Below are 23,418 nucleotides of genomic sequence, written 5' to 3'. Positions count from 1 at the left end.
AGAGAGAAAAAAAAAAGGTGGATCCATGTTTCCATTTAAAAATAAATGTGGCTGGCTGGGTGTGGTGGCTCATGCCTGTAATCCCAGCACCTTGGGAGGCTGAGCCGGGCGGATCACCTGAAGTCAGGAGTTCCAAGACCATCTTGGCCAACATGGTGAAACCCCATCTCTACTAAAAATACAAAAATTAGCCGGGCATGGTGGCGGGAGCCTGTAGTCCCAGGTACTCGGGAGGCTGAGGCAGGAGAATGGCATGAACCTGGGAGGCGGAGCTTGCAGTGAGCCGAGATTGCGCCACTGCACTCCAGCCTGGGCGACAGAGCGAGGCTACGTCTCAAAATAAACAAAAATAAAAACTCAGTGTGACCCGGCATGCTGGCACAGGCATGTGATGATCCCAGTACTTTGGCAGGCCCCGGCGGGAGAATCACTCGAGCCCAGGAGTTTGAAACCAATTGGGACAATATAGCAAAACCATGTCTATACACACACACACACACACACACACACACACACACACACACACACACACAGAGCTGGGAGTGTTGGTATATGCCTGTGGTCCCAGCTATGAAGGAGGCTAAGGTGGGAGAATTGCTTGAGCCCTGGAGTTTGAAACCAATCTGGACAATATAGCAAGACCAAGTCTGTACAAAAAAAAAAATAGCTGGGAGTGTTGGTACAGGCCTGTGGTCCCAGCTATGAAGGAGGCTAAGGTGAGAGATTGCTCGAGCCTGGGAGGTTGAGGCTGCGGTGTGTCATGATTGTGCCCTTGCACTTTAGCATGGGCAGCAGAACAAGACCCTGTCTCAAAAAAAAAAAAAAAAAAAAAAAAAAAAAAAAAAAGGAAAGAAAAAGAAAAGAAAAGAAAAAGAAGGTAAAATTAAAAAAAAAAACATCATAACATCATATGTAGTCATGGTCTAAATTGTGAGGGTGGCCTATAAATGATAGAAGTTTGGATAAAACTGATTCATGCCAACTTCCTCATTCTATGCATAAGAAAATACACATTATAAAATAATTTCCTTCCCTACTGCCCAAATAAGCTTTCCTCTTCAGTTTTCAGATCTCAGCATTATCAGCTGTGCAGTCATCTAAGTATGATACTCCGGGATCATCTTTGATGCTTACTTTTTCATTTTTTTTCTCACTTCCTGTATTAAGTCAACCACTGCTGCTCAGGTTCAAGTCCTCATCATCTCTCATCTAAGTCTTTTGAACAGGCTTATGCCCTCTAGACTGAAAATCGCTTTCTCAATCTTTTAAAATCTATTCTCACGCTCTGTGTTCTTCTCTTAAACACAGACATGCTCTTGTCTTCTGCTTAGAACACTTGCCTTGTTCATATCAGTTAGGGCCCTAGCAGGAACCAGCTGACATACTTAAACTGGAAAATTTGAGATTTTTATGAAGTGGCAATTTACGAAGGTGTGGCCAGAATGAAGAGAAATCATAAGTGATGTGCATTGTGCTGGGCTAATAATATCAGGCCTGTTACCACCTTAAGCTGGAGGGAAGAAGAAAGAGAAGGAGAAGAAGGAAGAGGAGGAGGAGGAGGAAGAAGAAAGGAAGAGGAGGAGGAGGAAGAAGAAGAAAGGAGGAGGAGGAAGAAGAAAAGAGGAGGAGGAGAAGAAGGGAGGAGGAGGAGGAGAAGGGAGAAGTAGAAGAAAGGAGGAGGAGGAGGAAGAACAAAAGAGGAGGAGAAGGAGGAGGAGGAGGAGGAAGAGGAGGAGAAAGGGTTATTGGAAGTTGTCAGTGTAAGGGTATGCTGAGAAACCTGTCGCTCCAAGCAGCCAGCTAGAATTAGGTTGCAGGAAGGAATCCAGGGTTATGAATATCCAGTTCTCCCTCTTTTTCCTGTCTCAAGGTGCTCCAGTTTGGTTAAACATAAGGCAAATTCAGAAGACAGGGGCCCATTAATGCAATTCGTAAAAGCCAGCTCCTAGATCCAACTGCTATCCTTCTCTGTCTTGTTCAGTGGACAATGGGTGGAGGATGGATCTGAGAGGGAGACAGGAGACAACACTCGGCCTTTTTTTTTTTTTTTTCCTTTTTAACAATAAATTACAGGCGGTGGCTCATGCCTGTAATCCTAGCACTTTGGGAGGCTGAGGTGGGCAAATCACCTGAGGTCAGGAGTTCGAGACTAGCCTAGCCCACATGACAAAAACCCCGTCTCTACTAAAAATACAAAAGTTAGCCAGGCGTGGTGGCAGGCACCTGTAATCCCACCTACAAGGGAGGCTGGGGAGACTGAGGCAGGAGAATCACTTGAACCCGGGTCCGGGGGGGGTGGGGGCAGAGGGTGCAGTGAACTGAGATCATGCCACTTCACTTCACTCCAGCCTCTAGCCTGGGCAAAAGAGCGAAAGTCCATCTACATAAAATGAAATAAATGAAAATCTCTTTTGTTAGCTTTCAAACGCCTTAACCACGTCTCTACAACACACTTTTCTAAGTGTGATCTGTTTCCCCTCCCATACTCTCTGGCTGTGTTCATCGTTTTTGAAACCATAAGTTTCTGCATTTTCTTTTGTTTTCTTGAACTCCCTTTCCACATCTCTACCAGATTTCTCCATCCTTCAGATCTCAATCCAAGTGCTATCTCCTTTTACAGCCCTGTGAATTCATCCATCCGAATTGCTGGCTCTCCAGTATCCATTGCCTTCAAGTCATATATCAAGGTGCACCTCTAATTTGACTCTGAACAAGGAGGTCTAACTTTATGAAATCTCTGGAAAAAGGGTAAGGGGTAGAATGTTTTATGGGTGGAATAAATAATGACTGGCTTGAAAGAAATGCTTTCTTTCCTTTGAAGCCTCTCTTGTGGGCTTTTTTTTTTTTTTTTTTTTTCCCAACTATTGCAGGACATGAGAACAAGGTCTAGGTCTAGGGATTAAGGAAAAAAATCAGAGATCAGGCTGTTTAGGCTTCTCTTTTAAAATAGAAAAGAAGAAAAAAGAAGGAGGAGGAGGAGGAATAAGTGATGCAGGAGGAATAGGAAGAGGAGAAGGAGGAGGAGGAGGAGGAGGAGGAGGAGGAGGAGGAGGAGGAGGAGGAGGAGGATGAGGAAGAGGAGGAATCCCATTGGTGGCCTAACCCTGTTTTTAAGGGTAAGATCTCAAAATCCTGTTCTCAATTTCACTTTTCTGGCTCAAAGTTAACATTTAGCAGGATTGTCAGAGCATGGCCAATATATGCACAAGGGACTAGGATTTGGGAGTGAGGTTTGTGGATCTCAAACTGTGAGAACAGCTTTACTTCTTGTAGGCGAAGGCACATGTGGACACGTGGAGAGAGTAACAGTTTTGCAAGCATTATGAGATGTCCTCGGCCACTGTGCTAGTGAAATTCCAGTCTGCTAAGGCTAAGTATTTCTGGAACCAGGACAGGCTCACTTGTGACGCTGTAGCTGCAAAAGCAGCTGTATGCCTTGAGGCACAGAGTAAGCAAGATTTTGATTTTTGCTAAGGATTAATATTCATCAGTGGGTGCAGGCTAGGCCTATCTAGGATGTCAGGCTTGGATAGCAGCTAAACTTCTGCCTTTAAGGATTCACATTATCATACAATGTTTGCAGTGAGAAAGGGTATGATACAGAGAATATAATAATACAGGAATATATATTTCATTTGGGGCCAGAGCCAACCATTCAAGAATCTCAAACAATGTTCTGTACCTCCCATGGGTTAGCTCCTCCAAGATTTGGGATCCTAATCACCTCTCTTTCTTTCTTTTTTTGTAGAGACAGGGTTTTCTCATGTTGCCGTGGCTAGTCTTGAACTCCTGGGCTCAAGCCATCTGCCCTCCTCAGCCTCCCCAAGTGCTGGGATTACAGGCATGGGCCCCACTCCTGGCCGCTTTCTTTCCTTATCAGAAATATAAACAAGCATCATTCTCTTGATCATTCTTTCCTTCCATTTTACCCTCAAAGTTTTTTGGTTTACATTTCTATCATAACATTCATCAGAGTCAAACATATATTATAACTGAACATATTCAGACGAACCAGAAAGTGGAGGTATTATTTGCTGACACAAAGGAAGTCTTAATAAATGTTTGTGGAAGGGAATTATGAGACTTGCTCCAGATCACATTCACATCTTATAATTTCCTACTCAACACTCTTTCTACTGTTGCGTACTTACTGTGATGAACTGAACGTTTGTGTCCCCCCAAATTTATATACTGAAGCCCTATTAAAGCGATGGCATTATGAGGTGGGGCCCTTGGAAGTAATTTGGCTTACATGAGGCCACGAAGGTGGAGCCCTCATGCCCTTATAAGAAGGCAAAGAGACTCCAGATCTTTCTGTCTTTGCCATGTAATAATACAGTAAGAAGGTGGCTGTCTGCAAGCCACAGAGAGAGGGTCCTCACCAGAAACTGAATCTGCCAGTTCCTGGATCTTGGACTTTTTAGCCTCCAGAACTGTGAGAAATAAATGCTTGTTTATACCACCCAGTTTATGGTATTTTGTTTTAATAGCCCAAACTGACTTATGATTCTATGAAATTACTTAGAATATTTCCAGATCTAAACTTTTCAAACAACTTTTCACATGAATATATGTTATTTCTCAGCATAGCTAAAAAAATTCTGATTTTTAACCTTTGTTAGTTTATTTACTAAATTAGTACAGTGCTTCAAGGGGATGTGCCCCAATGCTAAATAGTAAACAGTTAATTATTGCAAATGTTTCCCCAGGCAAAGATGATACAGTCTGAAAAAGGAAAGCAATGGGCATAGTCAGGCTGCTGGTAAGGTAAGAATAAATGGCTTACTGTTTATTTTTACCCTTTATGTTTTAATATTTATTTATTTATTTATTTATTATTTATTTATTTATTTTTGAGTCAGAGTCTTGCTCTGTCACCTAGGCTGGAGTACAGTGGCGCAATCTCAGCTCACTGCACCCTCTGCTTCCTGTTCAAGTGGTTCTCCTGCCTCAGTCTTCTGAGTAGCTGGGATTACAGGGACCCTGGCTAATTATTGTATTTTTAGTAGAGATAGGGTTTCGCCATGTTGGCCAGGCTGGTCTTGAACTCCTGACCTCAAGTGATCCACCTGTCTTGGCCTCTCAAAGTGCTGGGATTACCAGTGTGAGCCACTGCACCAGGCCTATTTGTACCCTTTAATCGTGATTCACAGATATAGATCTGATGATTACATCTCTCTTCTTTTACTATGAACTCTTGAAGCCTGCTGTATTTCCTGCTTCCTTAAAGGTGTCACTAATGAAAATCTGGAGTATTTTGAACCACGAGGATAGATGTAGAAGACGGCTTTCAGAGATCTTTCACAATCACCTCTTTTTTGGCCCGTCCCGGCCACAAGAATGCCTTGGTATGTTTCCCTGAAGCTATGGTGTGCTGTGGCCCTTGCCGCATATACAGTTATCCTCTAGGCAATACTAGTTTGTTACAGGGACAGGAAGCAGAGGAAATATACCTGCAGAGAGAGAATCAATATAGACAAGCAGAAAGAAACAGAGATGAGAGGCAGATGAAGAATTCCTCTGGCTCAGGCCTTTCTGAGGCTCTACTCATTCATTCCCACCCTTGAGCTCTGTGAGACATCCTGTGTCTTCACCCTAAATTCTTTATTTTGAGCAAATCAGCTTGAGTTGCTTTTTTTCCCCGTAATCAAAGTGTCCTCACAAACACATTAGGTGGCAAGTAGCTAACAGAAGAGTCGCAGAATGTATAATAAAATCCAGGAAATCAAATCTCCAACAACAACTTTAAGAGGCTGGTTCCTGTGCTTAGCTTTGTCTGAGCACACCATGCTCCATTCCCTGTTTTTAAAAAGCAATGAAAAAATTTTTCTTTCAAGTTACTGAAGGCCTCTTATGCCACAGATTCTTTGTACAAAATCTAATGGAAAAATCTTAAGGTTAAGGTTAATGTTGAGAGGGTGACGGTTTCCTGCTTACATGAAGTTCTGTGTATCTCAAGGTTTGGGCATTATTTTCAAGGTAAGCCACGTTATTTCACTGAGCCATCCCTTGACCAAACATTTTAACTTACTTTAGGGCTTAAACGATTTCATGCAAAAAGACTGATTTTGAGGTTTAACTTGTAATAACATTATGTGGATGTAATCATTGGATAAGCAACGTTTTTGGTGATGCTTTCAAGTAGATAATCTTAAATAAAGTCTAGATAATCTTTGGCAATCATATATTAGATACAAATTATGCACACAATCCCAGATACTGGAAATATAAAAATAAGGATTAATGTGGAAATAGCTGTTACAACATGATGTCATCATTGCTATAACATTGTTGCTGAGGACAGCGCTCTGAGTGACTCACCCCGACAGGATGGCAGGAAATATTTGCCTGGTATCAAGTATATATGCGGTTGAATAGCTCTGCCAGGCAGAGGTCATGAATAGTCATATGCTTCTGGGGAATAGTGAGACTTTTCCCAGGAGTAGGGTGTGGAAGAATGGGAACAGTGAAAAATTAAACTTGCTGTATTATCACTTGAATATTTCATGAAATAATTTTGAAAAGCTATGCATCTCCTTTTGCATATCTAAGTTCATATTTAAGACTTTTATTATATGTTTACATTTCTAACATATTTTATGTACATGTGCTTTAAATTTAATAGCACGAAATTTTGAAGATGTAAATTGAGCTTCTTAAAACTAGAGAAATTGTTTTTCACTTAATCTAAAGGACAAAGCCAGTCAGGCTGTCTGTCCAGTCAATGAAATCAGAATTTTCTTTTGAGAAGTTTAACTTTATTGTCCAACTCAAATAGAAATGTTAAAGTATGTACTAGCACAATCATCTCTATTGATTGTGATTTGTAATTCTAAGGGGTGAGAAGGGAAAGGAGAGAAGAGGAGGGAGGAGGGAGGAGGGAGAAGGGAACAGGGAGAAAGGAGAAGGGAGAAGGTGAGGGAGGGAGAAGAGAAAGAGAAAAGAAGGAGGAAAAGGGGGAGGGAGAAGAAGAGAAGGGGAGGGGAGAGGAAGGGAGGGGAGGGAAAGGTGAAAGGGGAGGGGAGGGGAGGGGAGGGGAGAGGAGGGGAGGGGAGGGGAAAGGGAGGGAAGGGAAGGGAAATACAGAAACTTGGCAAAGGTTTATCTCCTGCTCCTTTTTCCATATTGCTTGTCTTGAATCTCATCTTTTGCTACTTAAGTTTATTTTTTGGGTGCTTCAGTCCCTGAGTGTCCCTCTGCTCCCTTCTTCCAGGGCATATTCCTCCATCTCCCCAATATAGTTTTGAGATAAGGAAAAGGACATTTGAGAAAGAGGAAATGACAAAGAAGGCACAGCAAGCTGGTACACATTCCTCAATTAGATCCCTTTCAGAAGATAATACATAACATTTGAGCATCCGCAAAATGATTCCCTAGAACTATCTGGGCCACATCCCCTTATGAGGTCACTGAGGCCTGAGAGTAAGGATCTGAGGATCTGAAGCCCTTGAGTAGAGTGAACCTTTGGGTCTGCCTAGCCATCTGCTGAGGCTGGTCTGCTTCCTTTGAGGGATTCCTTCTCTCTCTCTTTAATTTTTTTAAATTTTATTTTTAGAGAGATGGAGTCTTGCTTTGTCACCCAGGCTGGAGTGCAGTGGCACAATCACAGCTCACTGCAGCCTTGACCTCCCAGGCTCAAGCAGTCCTCTCACCTCTGCCTCCTGAATCGCTGGGACTACAGGCACGCACCACCACACCTGGCGAATTTTTGTATTTGTTTGTAGAGGTGGGGTTTTGCTATGCTGCCCAGGGTAGTCTTGAGCTAGAGATTCCCTCACCTTGGCCTCCAAAAGTGTTGGGATTACAGGTATGAGCCACTGTACCCGGCCTGAGGGAATCCTTCCCTTTTGAGTACAACTTGTAAGAACTTCATTATCTTGGTCTTAAGAGCAGGTGCGGAACAAATGACTCAAAAGGTCACTAATTTATAATCCTTTGGGTATATACCCAGTAATGGGATGGCTGGGTCATATGGTACATCTAGTTCTAGATCCTTAAGGAATCGCCATACTGTTTTCCATAATGGTTGAACTAGTTTACAATCCCACCAACAGTGTAAAAGTGTTCCTATTTCTCCACATCCTCTCCAGCACCTGTTGTTTCCTGACTTTTTAATGATCACCATTCTAACTGGTGTGAGATGGTATCTCACATGCACACGTATGTTTATTGCAGCACTATTCACAATAGCAAAGACTTGGAATCAACCCAAATGTCCATCAGTGACAGACTGGATTAAGAAAATGTGGCACATATACACCATGGAATACTATGCAGCCATCAAAAAGGATGAGTTTGTGTCCTTTGTAGGGACATGGATGCAGCTGGAAACCATCATTCTTAGCAAACTATCACAAGAACAGAAAACCAAACACCACATGTTCTCACTCATAGGTGGGAACTGAACAATGAGATCACTTGGACTCAGGAAGGGGAACATCACACACCGGGGCCTATCATGGGGAGGGGGGAGGGGGGAGGGATTGCATTGGGAGTTATACCTGATGTAAATGACGAGTTGATGGGTGCAGCACACCAACATAGCACAAGTATACATATGTAACAAACCTGCATGTTATGCACATGTACCCTACAACTTAAAGTATAATAATAATAAATAAATTAAAAAAAAAAAAAGGTCACTAAAACTGGCTAGTCTTGGGTGATAATTGTTTTCGGCAGTCATAGGGAAAAAAGCCTTTTGTTTGGAGATGAAGGACATCAGAAGAGAAGGTCTCCAGGAAGGTAATCAGAGGGTTAGAGATAGATATTATCTTGGACCTAACCCGCTTCTATTAGGTAGTAGAGACTAAGACTTGAGTCACTCATAGATCAAGTATCACAACAAAGTAGTTTAAAAACATGAAAGTGCTTCTATTTTTTTGCAATTATTCATTTCTTTCATATTTTATCAACCTCCTTTCTTCCTGGTCCAGTTCATCTGTCTTGGGCAAATTTCATAAATTTATGGTCACTTTTAATGATTAAAACTTAGTTCAATCCACTTTAAGGCTGTCAAATAAAACCAAAGTCCAACCTCTATTTGCCTCCTACCCTTTCCTCATGGCAGATGGCAGATTTGTACAAGGTTGCTGCCTGGAGCAAGGAAAGTTGGGAAGGTTATGTTTTGGCTCTGAAGCATGCCCCACTCCTTTGTCAAGGTTTGGCTGAACAGTGTAGACACAGAGAACAGATGGAAACAGGCTGGAATCTTCTTTGGTAACTTGTTACTTGTCAATAGTAGGGAGGGGTCTTCTATTGCAGTGGGTTAATGTAGTTCTGACTTCTTGGCTTGACTTTTCTGTTGTTGTGGCCTTCATGGTGACGTGTATGGGTTTCGTGTGTGTGTGTGTGTGTGTGTGTGTGTGTGTGTGTGTGTCTAAATCAATTTCACTTGGGACCCTTCTATCATTGGATGTCTTTTGATATACTATGATATATTGATCGTTTGGTTATTTGTTGCCACCCAAATCTCATGTTGAATTGTAATCCCCAGTGTTGGAGGTGGGGCGTGGTGGGAGATGTTTGTGTCATGGGAGCAGATCCCTCATGACTTGATGCTGTTCTTACTGTAGTGAGTGAGGTCTCACCAGATCTGGTCATTTAAAAGTGTGTGTCACTTCCCCCTACTCTCTCTCTCCTGCTCCTGTTTTCACCATGTGACATGCAAGCTCCTGCCTTGCCTTCTGCCATGAGTAAAAGCCTCCTGAAACCTCCCCAGAAGCAGATCCTGGTGCTATGCTTCCTGTGTAGCCTGCAGAACTGTTAGCCAATTAAACCTCTTTTAAAATAAATGACCCAGTTTCAGGTATGTCTTTGCAGCAATGCAACAATGGCCCAATACACCTTTTAAAGGAAAGGTAGCTGTGTCTACCTTCAGCTCAACCCTGCCCCTATTGCCCTCTCCAGGAAGGGCTTCACCTCACCTGAATGAGCACTGCCTGAACAACCCTACAATTTCAATTTATCTCTATTTTCCGTGTTTCCTCGAATGGACTGAAAGTAAACTCCAGCTTCCACATCTTCTGTGGATCTGCATAACTGAGACATAGTACAATTTCCTCCCTCCCTCCTTTCCCCACAGTACAGTTTCCTCCCTTCCCAGGTACATATTACACCATGGTCTTTATTATTATTATTATTATTATTATTATACTTTAAGTTCTGTGATACATCTGCAGAATGTGCAGGTTTTTTACACAGATATACATGTGCCATGGTGGTGTGCTGCACCCATCAACCATCTAGGTTTTAAGCCCCGCATGCATTAGGTATTTGTCCTAATGCTCTCCCTCTCCTTCCCCCCATCCCCCAACAGGCCCCAGTGTGTGATGTGTCCCTGCATCCATGTGTTCTCACTGTTCAACTCTCACTTATGGTGAGAACATGCGGTGTTTGGTTTTCTGTTCCTGTGTTAGTTTGCTAAGAATGATGTTTTCCAGCTTCATCCATGTCCCCGCAAAGGGCATGAACTCATTCTTTTTTTATGGCTGCATAGTATTCCATACCACAGTCTTTTTAAGACTTGCTGGGGCAGAATACTCCAGTGGCCATCTACTTTCAAAACATTAAGCCAACATTGTCTTTACACTCCTAGAAACGTTTTCTTTACACTCTACTCTGATGCAGCTCCAGGGAGTAGATTTTTGTAGATTTTGTACCTGTTTTCTAGCCATCATCAATCTAAACTATTGATTCTTTTGCAGCCTTTCCATCATTAATTTTGGGTAGTGCTGGTGATGGTATCTTCCTCACCTTCCCCATTTCTTCTCCCAGGAAAGAGGAAAAACTTCTCACCAAATATACTGCACTATTCCAAGACAATAACTTCAAAAACTCTCATCCTTCTTTCTTTCCAGTCATCTCTTTGTATAGACTGGGGAGAAGAAAGAGATGGTTCAACAGAGATGGTTCTGCTTCCTTTTGTGAGCCTCAGGGATTTGTGTCTGACCCCAATTATTGGTAGTCTTTGTATAGAACATGTGTTACTTGAACCTCTTATTTGAGGGGTGTAGCCAATTTCACTCAATTCCTTGTGATACTTGTGTATGAGGGATGGATACTATTAGAGTTCTGGTGTGTTTGGTAAGACAATAAAAATAGCTATATCTGAGCTTTACACCTCAAATAATGATGCTACCCTTTATTCCTCAGGCTTCAAAGGTAGATTCCAGGATATGGAAATTATAAGCACTAATATCTCATATGTTAAGGTCGAAGTAGTTCGAGAAATATTCAGCTGGAAAGTCTAACAAATGGTTGAAAGCATGGTATGGATCTGGAGCTTGGAAAAATATTTCAGTAAGAGAGAGACCTGACTTGAAGGCATTTACATCTAGATGTCACTTAAAATCTTGGAAATGAATGACATCTATGGAGAATGTGTAGAGGAGGAAGAAAAGTGGATGGAGAGGCAAACCCTGGGGAATCTAAATAAGTTACTGGAAGAAAATACTTAAAAAAACAGCGAGACAGAAGAAAATTTGAGGTTAAGAGAAGAAGGACAAAGAAATAGGGAAAGGGTAAATAGAAGTAGAGTCTGGCAAAGAAAGACGGTAAGAAGCAAAGAAAAAGGAATATGTAAAATTAAAGAAAATGAGAGAAATAGAAGAGAGCAAGAGAGGCGGCTCTGTCGGGCTTTGGCATAGTGACACCAATATTTGCATGAGGGTCCTCTCAATAATTTCCAATGACAGGCTGTTCAACATGAATCTGGAGAAATTGTGAAATTTAGAATTATTTTCGAACGCTCTTGCTGGTGGTATGAAAATGACAGCTTGCTTATATATCATGAAAGTTAACTTTTTGTGTCAACTTGGCTAGGCTATGATGCCCGATTGTTTGGTCAAACACTAGTCTAGAGGTTGCTGTGGAGGTAGTTTTCGGACGTGATTAACCATTATAATCAGTTGACTTTAAGTAAGGCAGATGGTCCTCCATAATGGGAGTGGCGGCGGGGGGCTCAAGCGCAGACTGGGATTTCCTTATAAAGAAAGGGTTCTGCCTCAAGACTGAGAAGCAAAAACTCTGTCAGAGTTTCCTGCCTGGTGTTTTGCCCTGCAGATTTTAGACTCAAGACTGGACCATCAACTCTTACTTGGATTTCTACTCTGCTGGTCTGCCTTACAGTTTTCAAGCTTGCCAGTCCCCACAATGGCATGAGACAAGTCCTTAAATCTCTCTCTCTCTCTCTTTCTCTTTCTCTTTCTCTCTCTGTCTCTATCTCTATATCCTATTTTTTTTTTTTAACGTTTCTCTGGAGAAGCCAGACAAATACATGTGTGTATTCTAGCACACAACTAGTATTTCACCTAGTGGTTTATGTATCTGCTTCTTTCTCTAGCTTAGAAACTTCTTAAAGTCTAGACTGCTTTTCATTCATGTTTGTGTTTATGTTGTCTAGCATATTGTAGGCTCACAAAAAATAATTACATAATTAATACTGAATAACATAGTCTTTTTTTTTTTTTTGAGTCTCACTTTGTCACCCAGGTTAAAGTGTGGTGGCGTGACCTCAGCTCAGTGCAATCTCTTCCTCCCAGGTTCAAATGATTCTCCTGTCTCAGTCTCCCAAGTAGTTGGGATTACAGGCATGTGCCACCACACCGGGCTATTTTTTGTTGTTGTTGTTGTTGTTGTATTTTGGGTAGAGATAAGGTTTCCTCATGTTGGCCAGGCTGGTCTTGAACTCCTGACCTCAAGTGATCTGCCCATCTTGACTTCCCAAAGTGCTGGGATTACAGTCATGAGCCACCGCGTCCGGACCAAGATAGTCTTAATAGATTACAAGTATCATTTTTTTTCCTTACGAACACCATAGTTCTATAATAACCTAGCTATAATTCCTGTTATCAAGATAGGTGTCTATTTATTCACATGATTGCAGGCTGGAGATCTGAAAATAATTCATGAGGAGGGATGTACAAATTGACACCAAGGAAAAAAGTGAAGAATCCTTTGCTCTGTGACATATTTGGTATTGCAGCAGATCTAAATTTCTGCACAAACTCAGGTGTTCAAGATATGATGCATTTCTTTAATTTCTAAAAATGCTATTAAATCTTTTAGTGAGCCCTTATCTTGCTGAGTTCATAAAAGCCAATCACATTCATTACTTGGTTTACTTGGAACCCATGCTAGGAATGAGAAAATGGGTAATGGGTAGAAAAGATCCAGGACCCTTGGTGGCACTGTTGATTGTGAGGGTCTCTGAGTCTTGCATGAGCCCAGCCTGCAGAGTTCCTTCATGCAGATGCAGTAGCTCTTGGCCCTGTTTTGCGCATGCTCAGTACATGGGGTGCTAGGGCTAAAACATTAGTGCTAAGAGTCCTGCCTCCCTATGTGATATGGTTTGGCTGTGTCTCCACCCATATCTCACCTTGAATTGTAATAATTCTCACGTGTCATTGGAGTGACTTGGTGGAAGGTAATTGAATCATGGGGGTGAGTCTTTCCCATGCTGTTCTCATGATGTGAATAGGTCTCACGAGAGCTAATGGTTTTATAAAGGGGAGTTCCCCTACACAAGCTGTCTTGCCTGCTGCCATGAAACATGCCTTTGGCGGCCAGGCACGGTGGCTCACGCCTGTAATCCCAGCACTTTGGGAGGCTGAGGCGGGTGGATTACAAGGTCAGGATTTTGAGACTAGCCTGGACAAGATGGTGAAACCCCGTCTCTACTAAAAATAAAATTAGCCAGGCAAGGTGGCAGGTGCCTGTAATCCCAGCTACTTGGGAGGCTGAGGCAGGAGAATCACTCGAACCTGGGAGGCGGAGGTTGCAGTGAGCCGAGATTATGCCACTGCACTCCAGCCTGAGCAACAGAGTGAGACTCCGTCTCAAAAAAAAAAAAAAGAAAGAAAGAAAAACATGCCTTTGCTTCTCTTTTGCCTTCCACCATGATTGTGAGGCCTCCCCAGTCATATGAAACTGTGAGTCCATTAAACTTCTTTCCTTTATAAATTATGCAGAAGTCTCAGTATGTCTTTATTAGCAGTGTGAGAACAGGCTAACACACTGTGTAAGCAAAGAAAGAATTTCCTTTGCTGTTCTGCTGTCTTCCCCAGGCACCACCAGAAGTGGCAAGTCTAGCCCCTCAAGTCTTTTTAGTCTGTGGATAATGTCATACACACACACACACACACACACACACACACACATATATATACACACACACACACATATATATGATAATGTCATATGTATATGATAATGTCACATATATATAGATGCCCTCAAAAAGGCTCCTAACATAATCTGAAAAGTAAATTTTAGGCTTTATACTAAAAAAAAGAAGAGCAATTTTTGTTAGGTAGCTCCTCCTTTCTGCCCAGAAAAATAAATCCATAAAGCATGAAAACAATAAAGTTTCCTGCATGTAATACGGAGTGACAGAAAAAAATAGCAAAGGAAATGTTGCAGAAAATTTTTCTGCTATGGTATATTTCATTTAACAACTAAAGGCATCACTTACCTTACTGGTACTTTTCTGTTTGCAAGAAAACACAAGACCGCAACTGTGATATGAGTCATCAGGAATGCTGATCCAATACCAAGGAGAGCCCATGTATCTGGAATTTTAAACCAATGAAAAAGATAAATATGCAGTGAAATATATTAGAGACCACCCAAACCAAGCCATTTGTTTAGTCATAATGTCACCTACTATTCTGAGCGTACGTGAAGTCTGTAGTAGGGGGATTAAACTTGATATGGCATCGATTTCCTTTCCATCCTTGTCCACATCTGGAAATGAGATAAAATGAAATAGTTGGAAAAAAGAAAAGTGAAAACATATTTGAACAGAACTGGCATGGGATAAAATGATGAATGTCAATAAATACCGAGATACTAGGAACATGGATAACTTCGATAAAAAATGAAAAATGTTAAGCCAAAGCAAAACCAAAATTGTTTTCATATTGTTGTGTAAGAGAATTTTCTTCAATATTCATCTTCTTGACTTTATAAGGTAGAAACATGGTTTCCCCATGGCTCTTTGTTTTTAAAAATTGACTCATTTTTCTCCAGTGTCCAATATTACTTTACTTTATCCATAATTTGCCTCAAATCCAAAGGGGGTGCATTTTTCTATAGTGAAGAGATTTAAGTTATTTCAGAACACTAATGGAGCAGATTCAAATTTTACATTACCATAAATACAAACCAGAGAACACATTTATTTCTCATTACAAAGAGATAATCCTTCAAGTGTTTAGACTTGGAAACAGGTTACTAATCTCATTTGATGTACTAATAAAATCTCAGATACTTACTACGGTTCCATTACCTTTGTTTTATTTAGGGATGTACATGATGAAACTTTTAACACTGGTGCGGACGGTCTTGAGAAAGTTAAGAATGAAAGAGTACCTTCTGCCTCTAAGGGAGATAAGGTTTATCGCTAAGCAGTAAATGTAATGAAATTTTTCTGGTAGTATCTGAAAGTTCATGTACACACACTTGTTTACCAGTAGTAACAGGATACAAATTACAAATTATAATGGGTCTGGTCAAATTTCCTGCCAACTTCACAGTACATGCTACAAAATAGGATGAAAACGTCGCTTTTGAATATGTATGTATAAAAACTGAGTGTTAGAAGCAATGCTTCTTCAACACAATGTATCGAATTTTCACTTAATCTCTCTTTTAAATTTGAAAATGTGTATGCTCAAAAGTATTTCCTTCACAAAAGCAATCAGCTTCTTTAAACATAAAAAGCTTAGACGTTCATAGAGGCCTATCAGAATGCCTTTCTTTCTTTAGCAAATATTATTTTAAAAGTAGAAATGGAAGACAATTTCATTGTTTTAATGTTTCTTCAATTCAAATTAAAATAAATTATAATTGTGGGAGATTGGGGTATTTCTCATTTTCCCTCACAATCCTTAAGATGCATTCCTTGTCAGTCCTCATCCGACCTTGTGAATCCTACCTGTCAATCTTTCGTACATGCACACACTGGTATGATCTAGATATGGGGACGTGTTTTCACTCTGAGTTAATTCAATTCCTTTAAATGTTGAAAGTGCCACTTTCCTGGCATCAGGGCTACAGTAATCATCTGAGACAAATAGTACACGTTTGAATGTGCCTATTGATAAATTTTAGTGGAAACTGTCTTGGAGTATCAGTTAAGAAAATAATGGAGAAACCCAAGACATATGGAGAAAGAATATGGATGCTGTCTGTCTATCTATCTATCTATCTATCTATCTATCTATCTATCTATCTGCCTACCTACCTACCTACCTATCATTCTTTCATTCTATCTTCTATCCACCTATCCGTGATCTATATTGCCTATTTATCTAAATGTATATTTATATTTATATATAAAACCTGGTGATGAACAAATAGAGTACTGAGTGGCCTTTTGATAGTTCTATGGGGAGTTCAACTAGACTGAAATAATTCTTACGGTAATTTTACAGAAAATATGCATAGAACGAGGGATAAAACAAAAAAAATAAAGACAGAAAATTTGTTCTTATGTTGATAAAAATTTGCCTATAAAAATAAAAATAACAGAAAGATTTGGTGAGAAATAAACCTTATCACCCATGTAGAGGCCCAGGATATTCTCCAATTCTGAACTTTGTAAAGACCCGCCCATTCTAGTGTTAGAAGTTTTATTATGTATGTTTCTAAATAAAACAAAGGTATTGGAATCTTCGAAGGGGTCTTCCTTCCAATAGCTATGGAAATATATACTACTAATTGACTGATTTTACCACAGAGCAGTTATGTTATAGAACAAATCAAACTAATATCATCGTATCAGCTAACATGAGAAAATAATAGGAAATAAACTACGGTAAGGGTCAAAAGTAGTTTCAAAATATGTTGAATTTTAGTCATTTTTGGCATACGAAAATACACTACCCCCCAAAACTTTCCACTTCAGTTGTTTTTGTGTATCAGCCTGCCATCTTGAAACAAAATGATTTCTATACATGTTTTCGAGAGAATTTACCTTCTACAAATTTTAATACATGTCAGTAAATTTTTAAATGGGAGTAGAGATTACTGAGATTTTAAACTTACATGGTGAAATCTATGATTCCAAAAATTTTAGTCAGTAAGTCTGAATATAAATGGATATGTTGCTACCTGAAGCAAAAATTGCAATCTCCATGCTAAAATTCCCAAATTATCCCCTCCTGTGTAACAAGTTTCCTTGTAAAATCACAGAACTGTCATGGGATAAAATGATGAATGTCAATAAATTTAATGAGATACCAGGAACACGGATAACTTTGATAAGAAACCAAAAACGTTAAGCCAAAGCAAAACCAAAATTAAATTGTATTATTTTCATATCATTGTGTAAGATAATTTTTTTCAATAGTCACCTTGTTGACTTTATAAGGTAGAAACATGGTTTCCACATGGTTCTTTGTTTTTAAAAATTGACTCATTTTGCATCAGTGTCCAATATTACTTTACTTTATTCATCATTTGCCTCAAATCCAAAAGGGAGTGCATTTTTCTACAGTAAAGAAAAATTTTCTATAGTGAAGAAAATTTCCCTTGTAAAATTGTCACTTGATGTTTATTACATTAAAAATAATATATACTTGAAGTGACAAGGAAATTACCCACAAATGTATGTTAAAACACAAACCATCATTCCCATATGCAATTCCATCCTCCCAAGGTAACTAAGGTATGTCTCCTTCTACTACTTTTACCTTCTCATAGAACACACACACGTACAGATACACAAACACATAGAGCTATCTATATATTGGTTTTGTATGTGTGTTTCCTATAATAGAAGCATATACTTCTCTCTGCACCTAGCTTTTTCTCTCAACGATGTATCACGCATTTCCTTAAGATCAGATATCTGTGCAAATAACTGTCACAGACATTTATGTTTAGAAATTATCATATTGTACATGTATACATAAATATGTATTTTTAGTTCAAACTTTTTATTGTTGTTGCTTTTCTTTCCTCTTCACCCCAGTATATAAAGGTGGAGGAGGAGGAGAAGGGAGAGACATTTGCTAGGTTGCAGAAAGAAGCAAGTGAGAATATTAAACACGCATTTTCATCTTTGTTAAACTAAACCTCCTCCATGGAATATCCAGTGTTCAGAGTAATTGTGGCAGTCTGATCCCTGGATTTCTTTAAAATCTCCCTGAAAGGGGTGAGATTCCAACCCTTCTAATGGCACGCGGAGAACAGCATTAATCACATGCGAGAATGGTGTGTTGAAGTTCCACCCATTCTTTGAACAACAGCAGTGAAAGAAATTTCTCTCCTGCCATCCCCCTGTGTACTGTGGGCTGGAAGCAAAAATAGAAAATCCTGTCTGCACTAACTAGAGCTTGGTGGACTCCCTTATCTTCCAAGCTAACCATAACTAACTAATAAGAATCATTAGGGTCGGACATGGTGGCTGAGGCCTGTAATTCCAGCACTTTTGGAGGCCAAGATGGGAGGATTACTTGAGGCCAGGAGTTTGAGATTAGTCTGGGCAACAGGGAGAGACCTCTTCTCTACAAAAATTTTAAAAATTAGCCGTGCAAGGTAGTGTGCCCCTGTAGTCCTAATTACTAAGGAGGTTAAAGTGAGAGAATTGCTTAAGCCCAAGAGTTGGAGGCTGCAGGGAGCTATGCACTGCATTCCAGCATGGGCAACAGAGCAAACCCTGTCTCAAAAAATAATGATATTAATAGGCCGGGCACAGTGGCTCATGCCTGTAATCCTAGCACTATGGGAGGCCAAGAGAGCAGATCATCTGAGGTCAGGAGTTCCAAGACCAGCCTGGCCAACTTGGCGAAACCCCGCCTCTACTAAAAATACAAAAATCAGCCGGGTATGGCAGTGGGCACCTGTAATCCCAGCAACTTGGGAGGCTGAGGCAGGAGAATTGTTTGAACCTGGGAGGTGGAGGTTGCAGTGACCCAAGATCACACCACTGCACTCTAGCCTGGGTGACAGAGTGAGATTCCATCTCCAAAAATAAAAATAAAAATGAAAATAAAAATAAGTAATAATAATAATTAAGGTGTTTTACAAAGAAAATACTACAGCGATTTTCTCCATTATTTTTCACATGGAATCTAGGTAGAGAAGCTTAGCTATCTCCCTCATCTATTTATTAGATTGGTGCGAAATTAATTGCAGTCATTGTTTCTAAAAGGAAGGGTCAAAGTGCAATTACTTTTGCACCAACCTCATATTTCTCAATAGTAAATCAGTAAGATTTGTATAACAAATGAAAAGTGAGAAAATGTCTAATCCTGAAGGGATAAAGCAAGTATTTGTTTTTAAGTGGTGTTTTGGGTATTTTTATAGTTGGTTGGGGTAAAGGGTGAAGGCTCCTGTAGAAAGAAATAGGACAGGGAGAGTGGATAAGCTAGGTGGAGGTAATTCAGTGGGTTTAGGCTAGGCTGATGCCAACCAGAGAAAACCAGTACAAGTAGGGATATTTTAGGCATAGCTGTGGGGAGCTGAGTGGCTGAGTCGTTTGGTGGGTGGGTATGGGAAATGCTGAACCATTGTCTGAGGCCAGAAAGAAGGATCCTAAAGGAATAGCACAGTGAGATTCACTTTAGGAGCCTGACAATTTCTTAAGGACTAGAATAGCCCCTTGCAGGTAATCTCTTTGCTATTTTATGACTACACAAGGCTGAATGCAAATATGATTCTGCCCCTTGTGTAATCCAAAAAGATTCATAAAGACCATAAACATTAAATAATACTTGTACTAAGACACATCCATCTAAATTAGAATGCTTGTTTGTTTTAACGTCAAGAAGAAAAAAAATGTTAGATGTGATGTAATTACTTTAGCAGTCATATTTTTATAGGGAATTATTAAAATCAGTTTTACTCATAAAATTAACAGTTAATCTTAACAGGAGGAAAAAAAAAAAAAACACTTGCTATTTTTTTTTTCAAAAAGCACTTGTAAGTAAAAAGCATCCCAAGAGGACCTGACATATTTTGAGCTTTTATGGGGCTCTACGTTTTACCACTTCTTTCACATGTCTAATATGTGTGAGTGTAACACTGCAGCATTTAAGCCTTATTTTTTGAACTCTGGAAATTTAAACTATTACCCAATGTATGTTGCACATGCTGTGGTCGCCTCCTTCAAATTCATTTAGCCTTCCATCCTCACTCCCTTCCCGCCACAAATTGTTTAGCAGTTCCATGATTTGGCTGGGATTGTTACAGTAGGTCACTAGTCAGATATTAACAGGGCAGAAGGCGGCACCCCTCCACCAGAAATGCCAGGTGGGTGACCATCAGGTGATGGTTAGGCAGTTATTAAGCTGCCTCTCTAAAATAATAATTGGCCACAGCCGAAGCAAAGGCAGTTTCCCAGTAGATAGAAACACCTGAAACTGGAGATCAGCAGCTTCCTAATAAGATTTCTGGAGTTGAGCAAATGGGCTCACACATGCACACTAAGAGGCAAAACGGCAGAGTTGAACTGGTATATGACCTTCCTCTAGGGATGTTGGACTGGTAAGAGAAGAACGCCTCAAGAGAGCATGCACACAGCTGCAGCAAACAGACCACGCACGGCCCCTCCGAAGTGTCGGTAGGCCCCCACACATGCAGACAGCCCACCCCAAGGGAGGAATCAGGGGAGATGGGATGCAAGACCCTGGAAGTATGCCAACATGTAAAACTTCAAGTTAAACGTCAAACTGTGCTCTTGATCTCTCAAGTTTCCCGCTCGGCCCTCTTCCAAGTATACGTTACTCCTTTTCATTCCTGTTCTAAAGTTCTAAAGTTTTTTAATCAATTTTCACTCCTGCTCTAAAACTTGCCTGTGTCTCTCCTCTGTCTCAGGCCCCTCGGTGGAACTCCTTCTTCTGAGAAGGCAAGAATGGAGGTTGCTGCAGACTCGTAAGAATTTGCTGCCTACGGTAACATACTTAAGTGCTGCATGACTCAGATACTCTCCACTGCTAACAGAACTGAACCCTCAACCCAGTTCCTAGGGTCATGCCATTTTTCTTGCTCGAATGTGGGCTCAGAACCACACCTATCACCGCACGGCACTGCTAATCCACGGGATTGGTTCATAGATAGACATGGATGTAGGTTTGTCCAGTAAGAATTCTGTCACAAAAGGGTACATTTCGATGGATAATTGTGGTAAGAGACCTCTTCTTCCCAGCTCTGATGTAAAAGAGGAAGCATGCAGCCCTCTTAATCTCAGGTACTCATCTGCTACCACTGTGCTACAATAAACAGCCAAGGGATAAAATCAACTAATAGGAAGACAGGGCCTCCAAAGTCATGAAGAAATAGCAGAATAACTTTGATGGCATTGCGAACTTTTCCATCAGTTCATGTTCCAAGCCTGCTCTGCATGTAGACATTTTAATTGTATAAGTCAATAAATTCCTGTATCATTTGAGCCAGTTTGAATCGGGTCTTTGATTACTAGCACACACACACATCTACACACAAACTTTAATTCTTCTACTTCTCCATTTTACTCCCTACAGCTCTTCTCATTAAATTAATAATCCTATGTTCATAAAATATTTACTGAATGTCTACTATGTACAAAGTACTCAACCAGATATGTTGGGGATATAAAGATGGATAAGCCATGGCTGAGAATTTGTAGAAGCATGAACTTAGAGAGAAAATGAAAAATACATGTAAAAATAACTAAGATGCAAAATAGAAAATAAAGTAAAGATAAAGAAAAGTTCTTAAAGAGAGCATCAAAGAATTGCTTCATGAATTTTTATTATTCCAGACCTAGAAAGTGAAAAATGTGCAATCTCACCTGGAAATTTATGGACCATATGATATATTAAATTATATGTATTCTAAAGAAGGAAGTGTTTATATATGTATACTGTATCTGTGCTTTGAAAATATTGGTTATCCAAGTATATAGAAATCCTATAACTGATTTTTTTTCTGGAGAGATGTGTCCAAATATGAGTTGTTAATAGGATCCTAGACTAACCTGCAGATTTACTAATTCTATATCATAGTATACTGATTCCATACCACGCTCAGTCTCTAATTTTGTAGTTTTGAAGGATGTGGAGAAAAATTCCTTCAGAAGCAGTATGTTTGGAATATATTCCAGATTCAATTTATATTTTAGTTTTATAGTATGTAGCCTTGTTTTTCTTTTTAGCAGGCTATGTTTATTTATTTATTTATTTGTTTGTTTGTTTTTAAGTTAGAATCTTGCTCTGTCGCCCAGGCTGGATTGTAATGGCACAATCTTGGCTCACTGCAACCTCCATCTCCCAGGTTCAAGGGATTCTCCTGCCTCAGCCATTTGAGTAGCTGAGACTACAGGCATGTGCCATCATGCCTAATTTTTGTATTTTTAGTAGAGACAGGGTTTCGCCATGTTGACCAGGCTGGCCTCAAAATCCTGGCCTCAAGTGATCCATCTGCCTCAGCCTCCCAAAGTGCTGGAATTACAGGCATGAGCCACCATGCCCAGCCATTAGCAGGCTTTTTTTTTTTTTTATAGCAACATAACTATGAAACTCATGTCTATCATGTTGAAAGGTGATGGTGTCATTCTTCATTTACATTATATGCTTTAGAAATTATATAAAGCCCACCCAATAAGAAATATTTATTGAGCACTCATGATGTGCTAAACAAGGTTCTAAATGCTTTCTAGATTTTTAATAATATGATAATGTTACAAAGTCAGGATTATTTCCCCATTTCATAGAGCAGAAGACGAAGTCACAGAGAGATTGAGCTGTAAATCACCAAAGGGTACAATCTGATGGAGATTTTCAACTTTGGCTCTGTTGACTACATGGTTTTGCTTCTTGTCATCTTTCTAAAGTTAAAATATGCAGACATAAAAAAGAAGAAGTTCATGTCCTTTGCAGGAACGTGGATGAAGCCGGAAACCATCATCCTCAGCAAACTAACACAGGAACAAAAAACCAAACATTGCACGTTCTCTCGTAAGTGGGAGTTGAATAATGAGAACACACTGACACAAGGAGGGGAACGTCACACACCGGGGCCTGTCGGTGGGTGGGGGACAAGGGGAGGGAAAGCATTAGAACAAATACCTAATGCCTGCTGGGCTTGAAACCTAGATGATGGGTTGATAGGTGCAGCAAACCACCACGGCACATGTATACCTATGTAATAATCCTGCGTGTTCTGCACATGTATCCCAGAACTTAAATAAAATAAAAGAATGCATAAAAATCATTTGTAATGCTAATTAACTTCACAATTTTTATCTGTTATGAGAGCAACACTCTCATAACATAATACATTGCTGGCTGTAAAGGTCTGAAAATGTCCGTTTATCACATTAAGCATCACCCTGCAAACATCTCAAGATATAGAGAGGCAGCTGTGATGCTGGAAAGAGAAAGGAATGCAGGACTCAGGGCACCTGGAGTTCAAGCTAGACTCTGCTGCTTT

The 23,418-nt window shown here is 40.2% G+C and overlaps 1 protein-coding gene across 5 annotated transcripts in view; it reads right to left on the bottom strand.

Annotated features, from left to right (window-relative positions):
- The window catches only part of MALRD1 (MAM and LDL receptor class A domain containing 1), a 732,448-nt gene that overhangs the window by 76,608 nt on the left and 632,422 nt on the right, over nucleotides 1-23,418 (bottom strand). For all 5 annotated transcript variants that reach the window (XM_028826041.2, XM_077945484.1, XM_077945481.1 and 2 more), the window contains 2 exons: nucleotides 14,666-14,745; nucleotides 14,474-14,570 (listed from right to left, as the gene is read on the bottom strand). In XM_028826041.2, the coding sequence (XP_028681874.2) occupies nucleotides 14,474-14,570; nucleotides 14,666-14,745 (177 nt within the window). The remainder of the gene's footprint in view (nucleotides 1-14,473; nucleotides 14,571-14,665; nucleotides 14,746-23,418) is intronic.

The sequence above is a fragment of the Macaca mulatta genome, chromosome 9 (assembly GCF_049350105.2).
Source record: "Macaca mulatta isolate MMU2019108-1 chromosome 9, T2T-MMU8v2.0, whole genome shotgun sequence".
Taxonomy (NCBI): domain Eukaryota; kingdom Metazoa; phylum Chordata; class Mammalia; order Primates; family Cercopithecidae; genus Macaca; species Macaca mulatta.
Note: the sequence above shows the minus strand (reverse complement) of the source record. Positions and strands in the feature narration are given on the sequence as shown.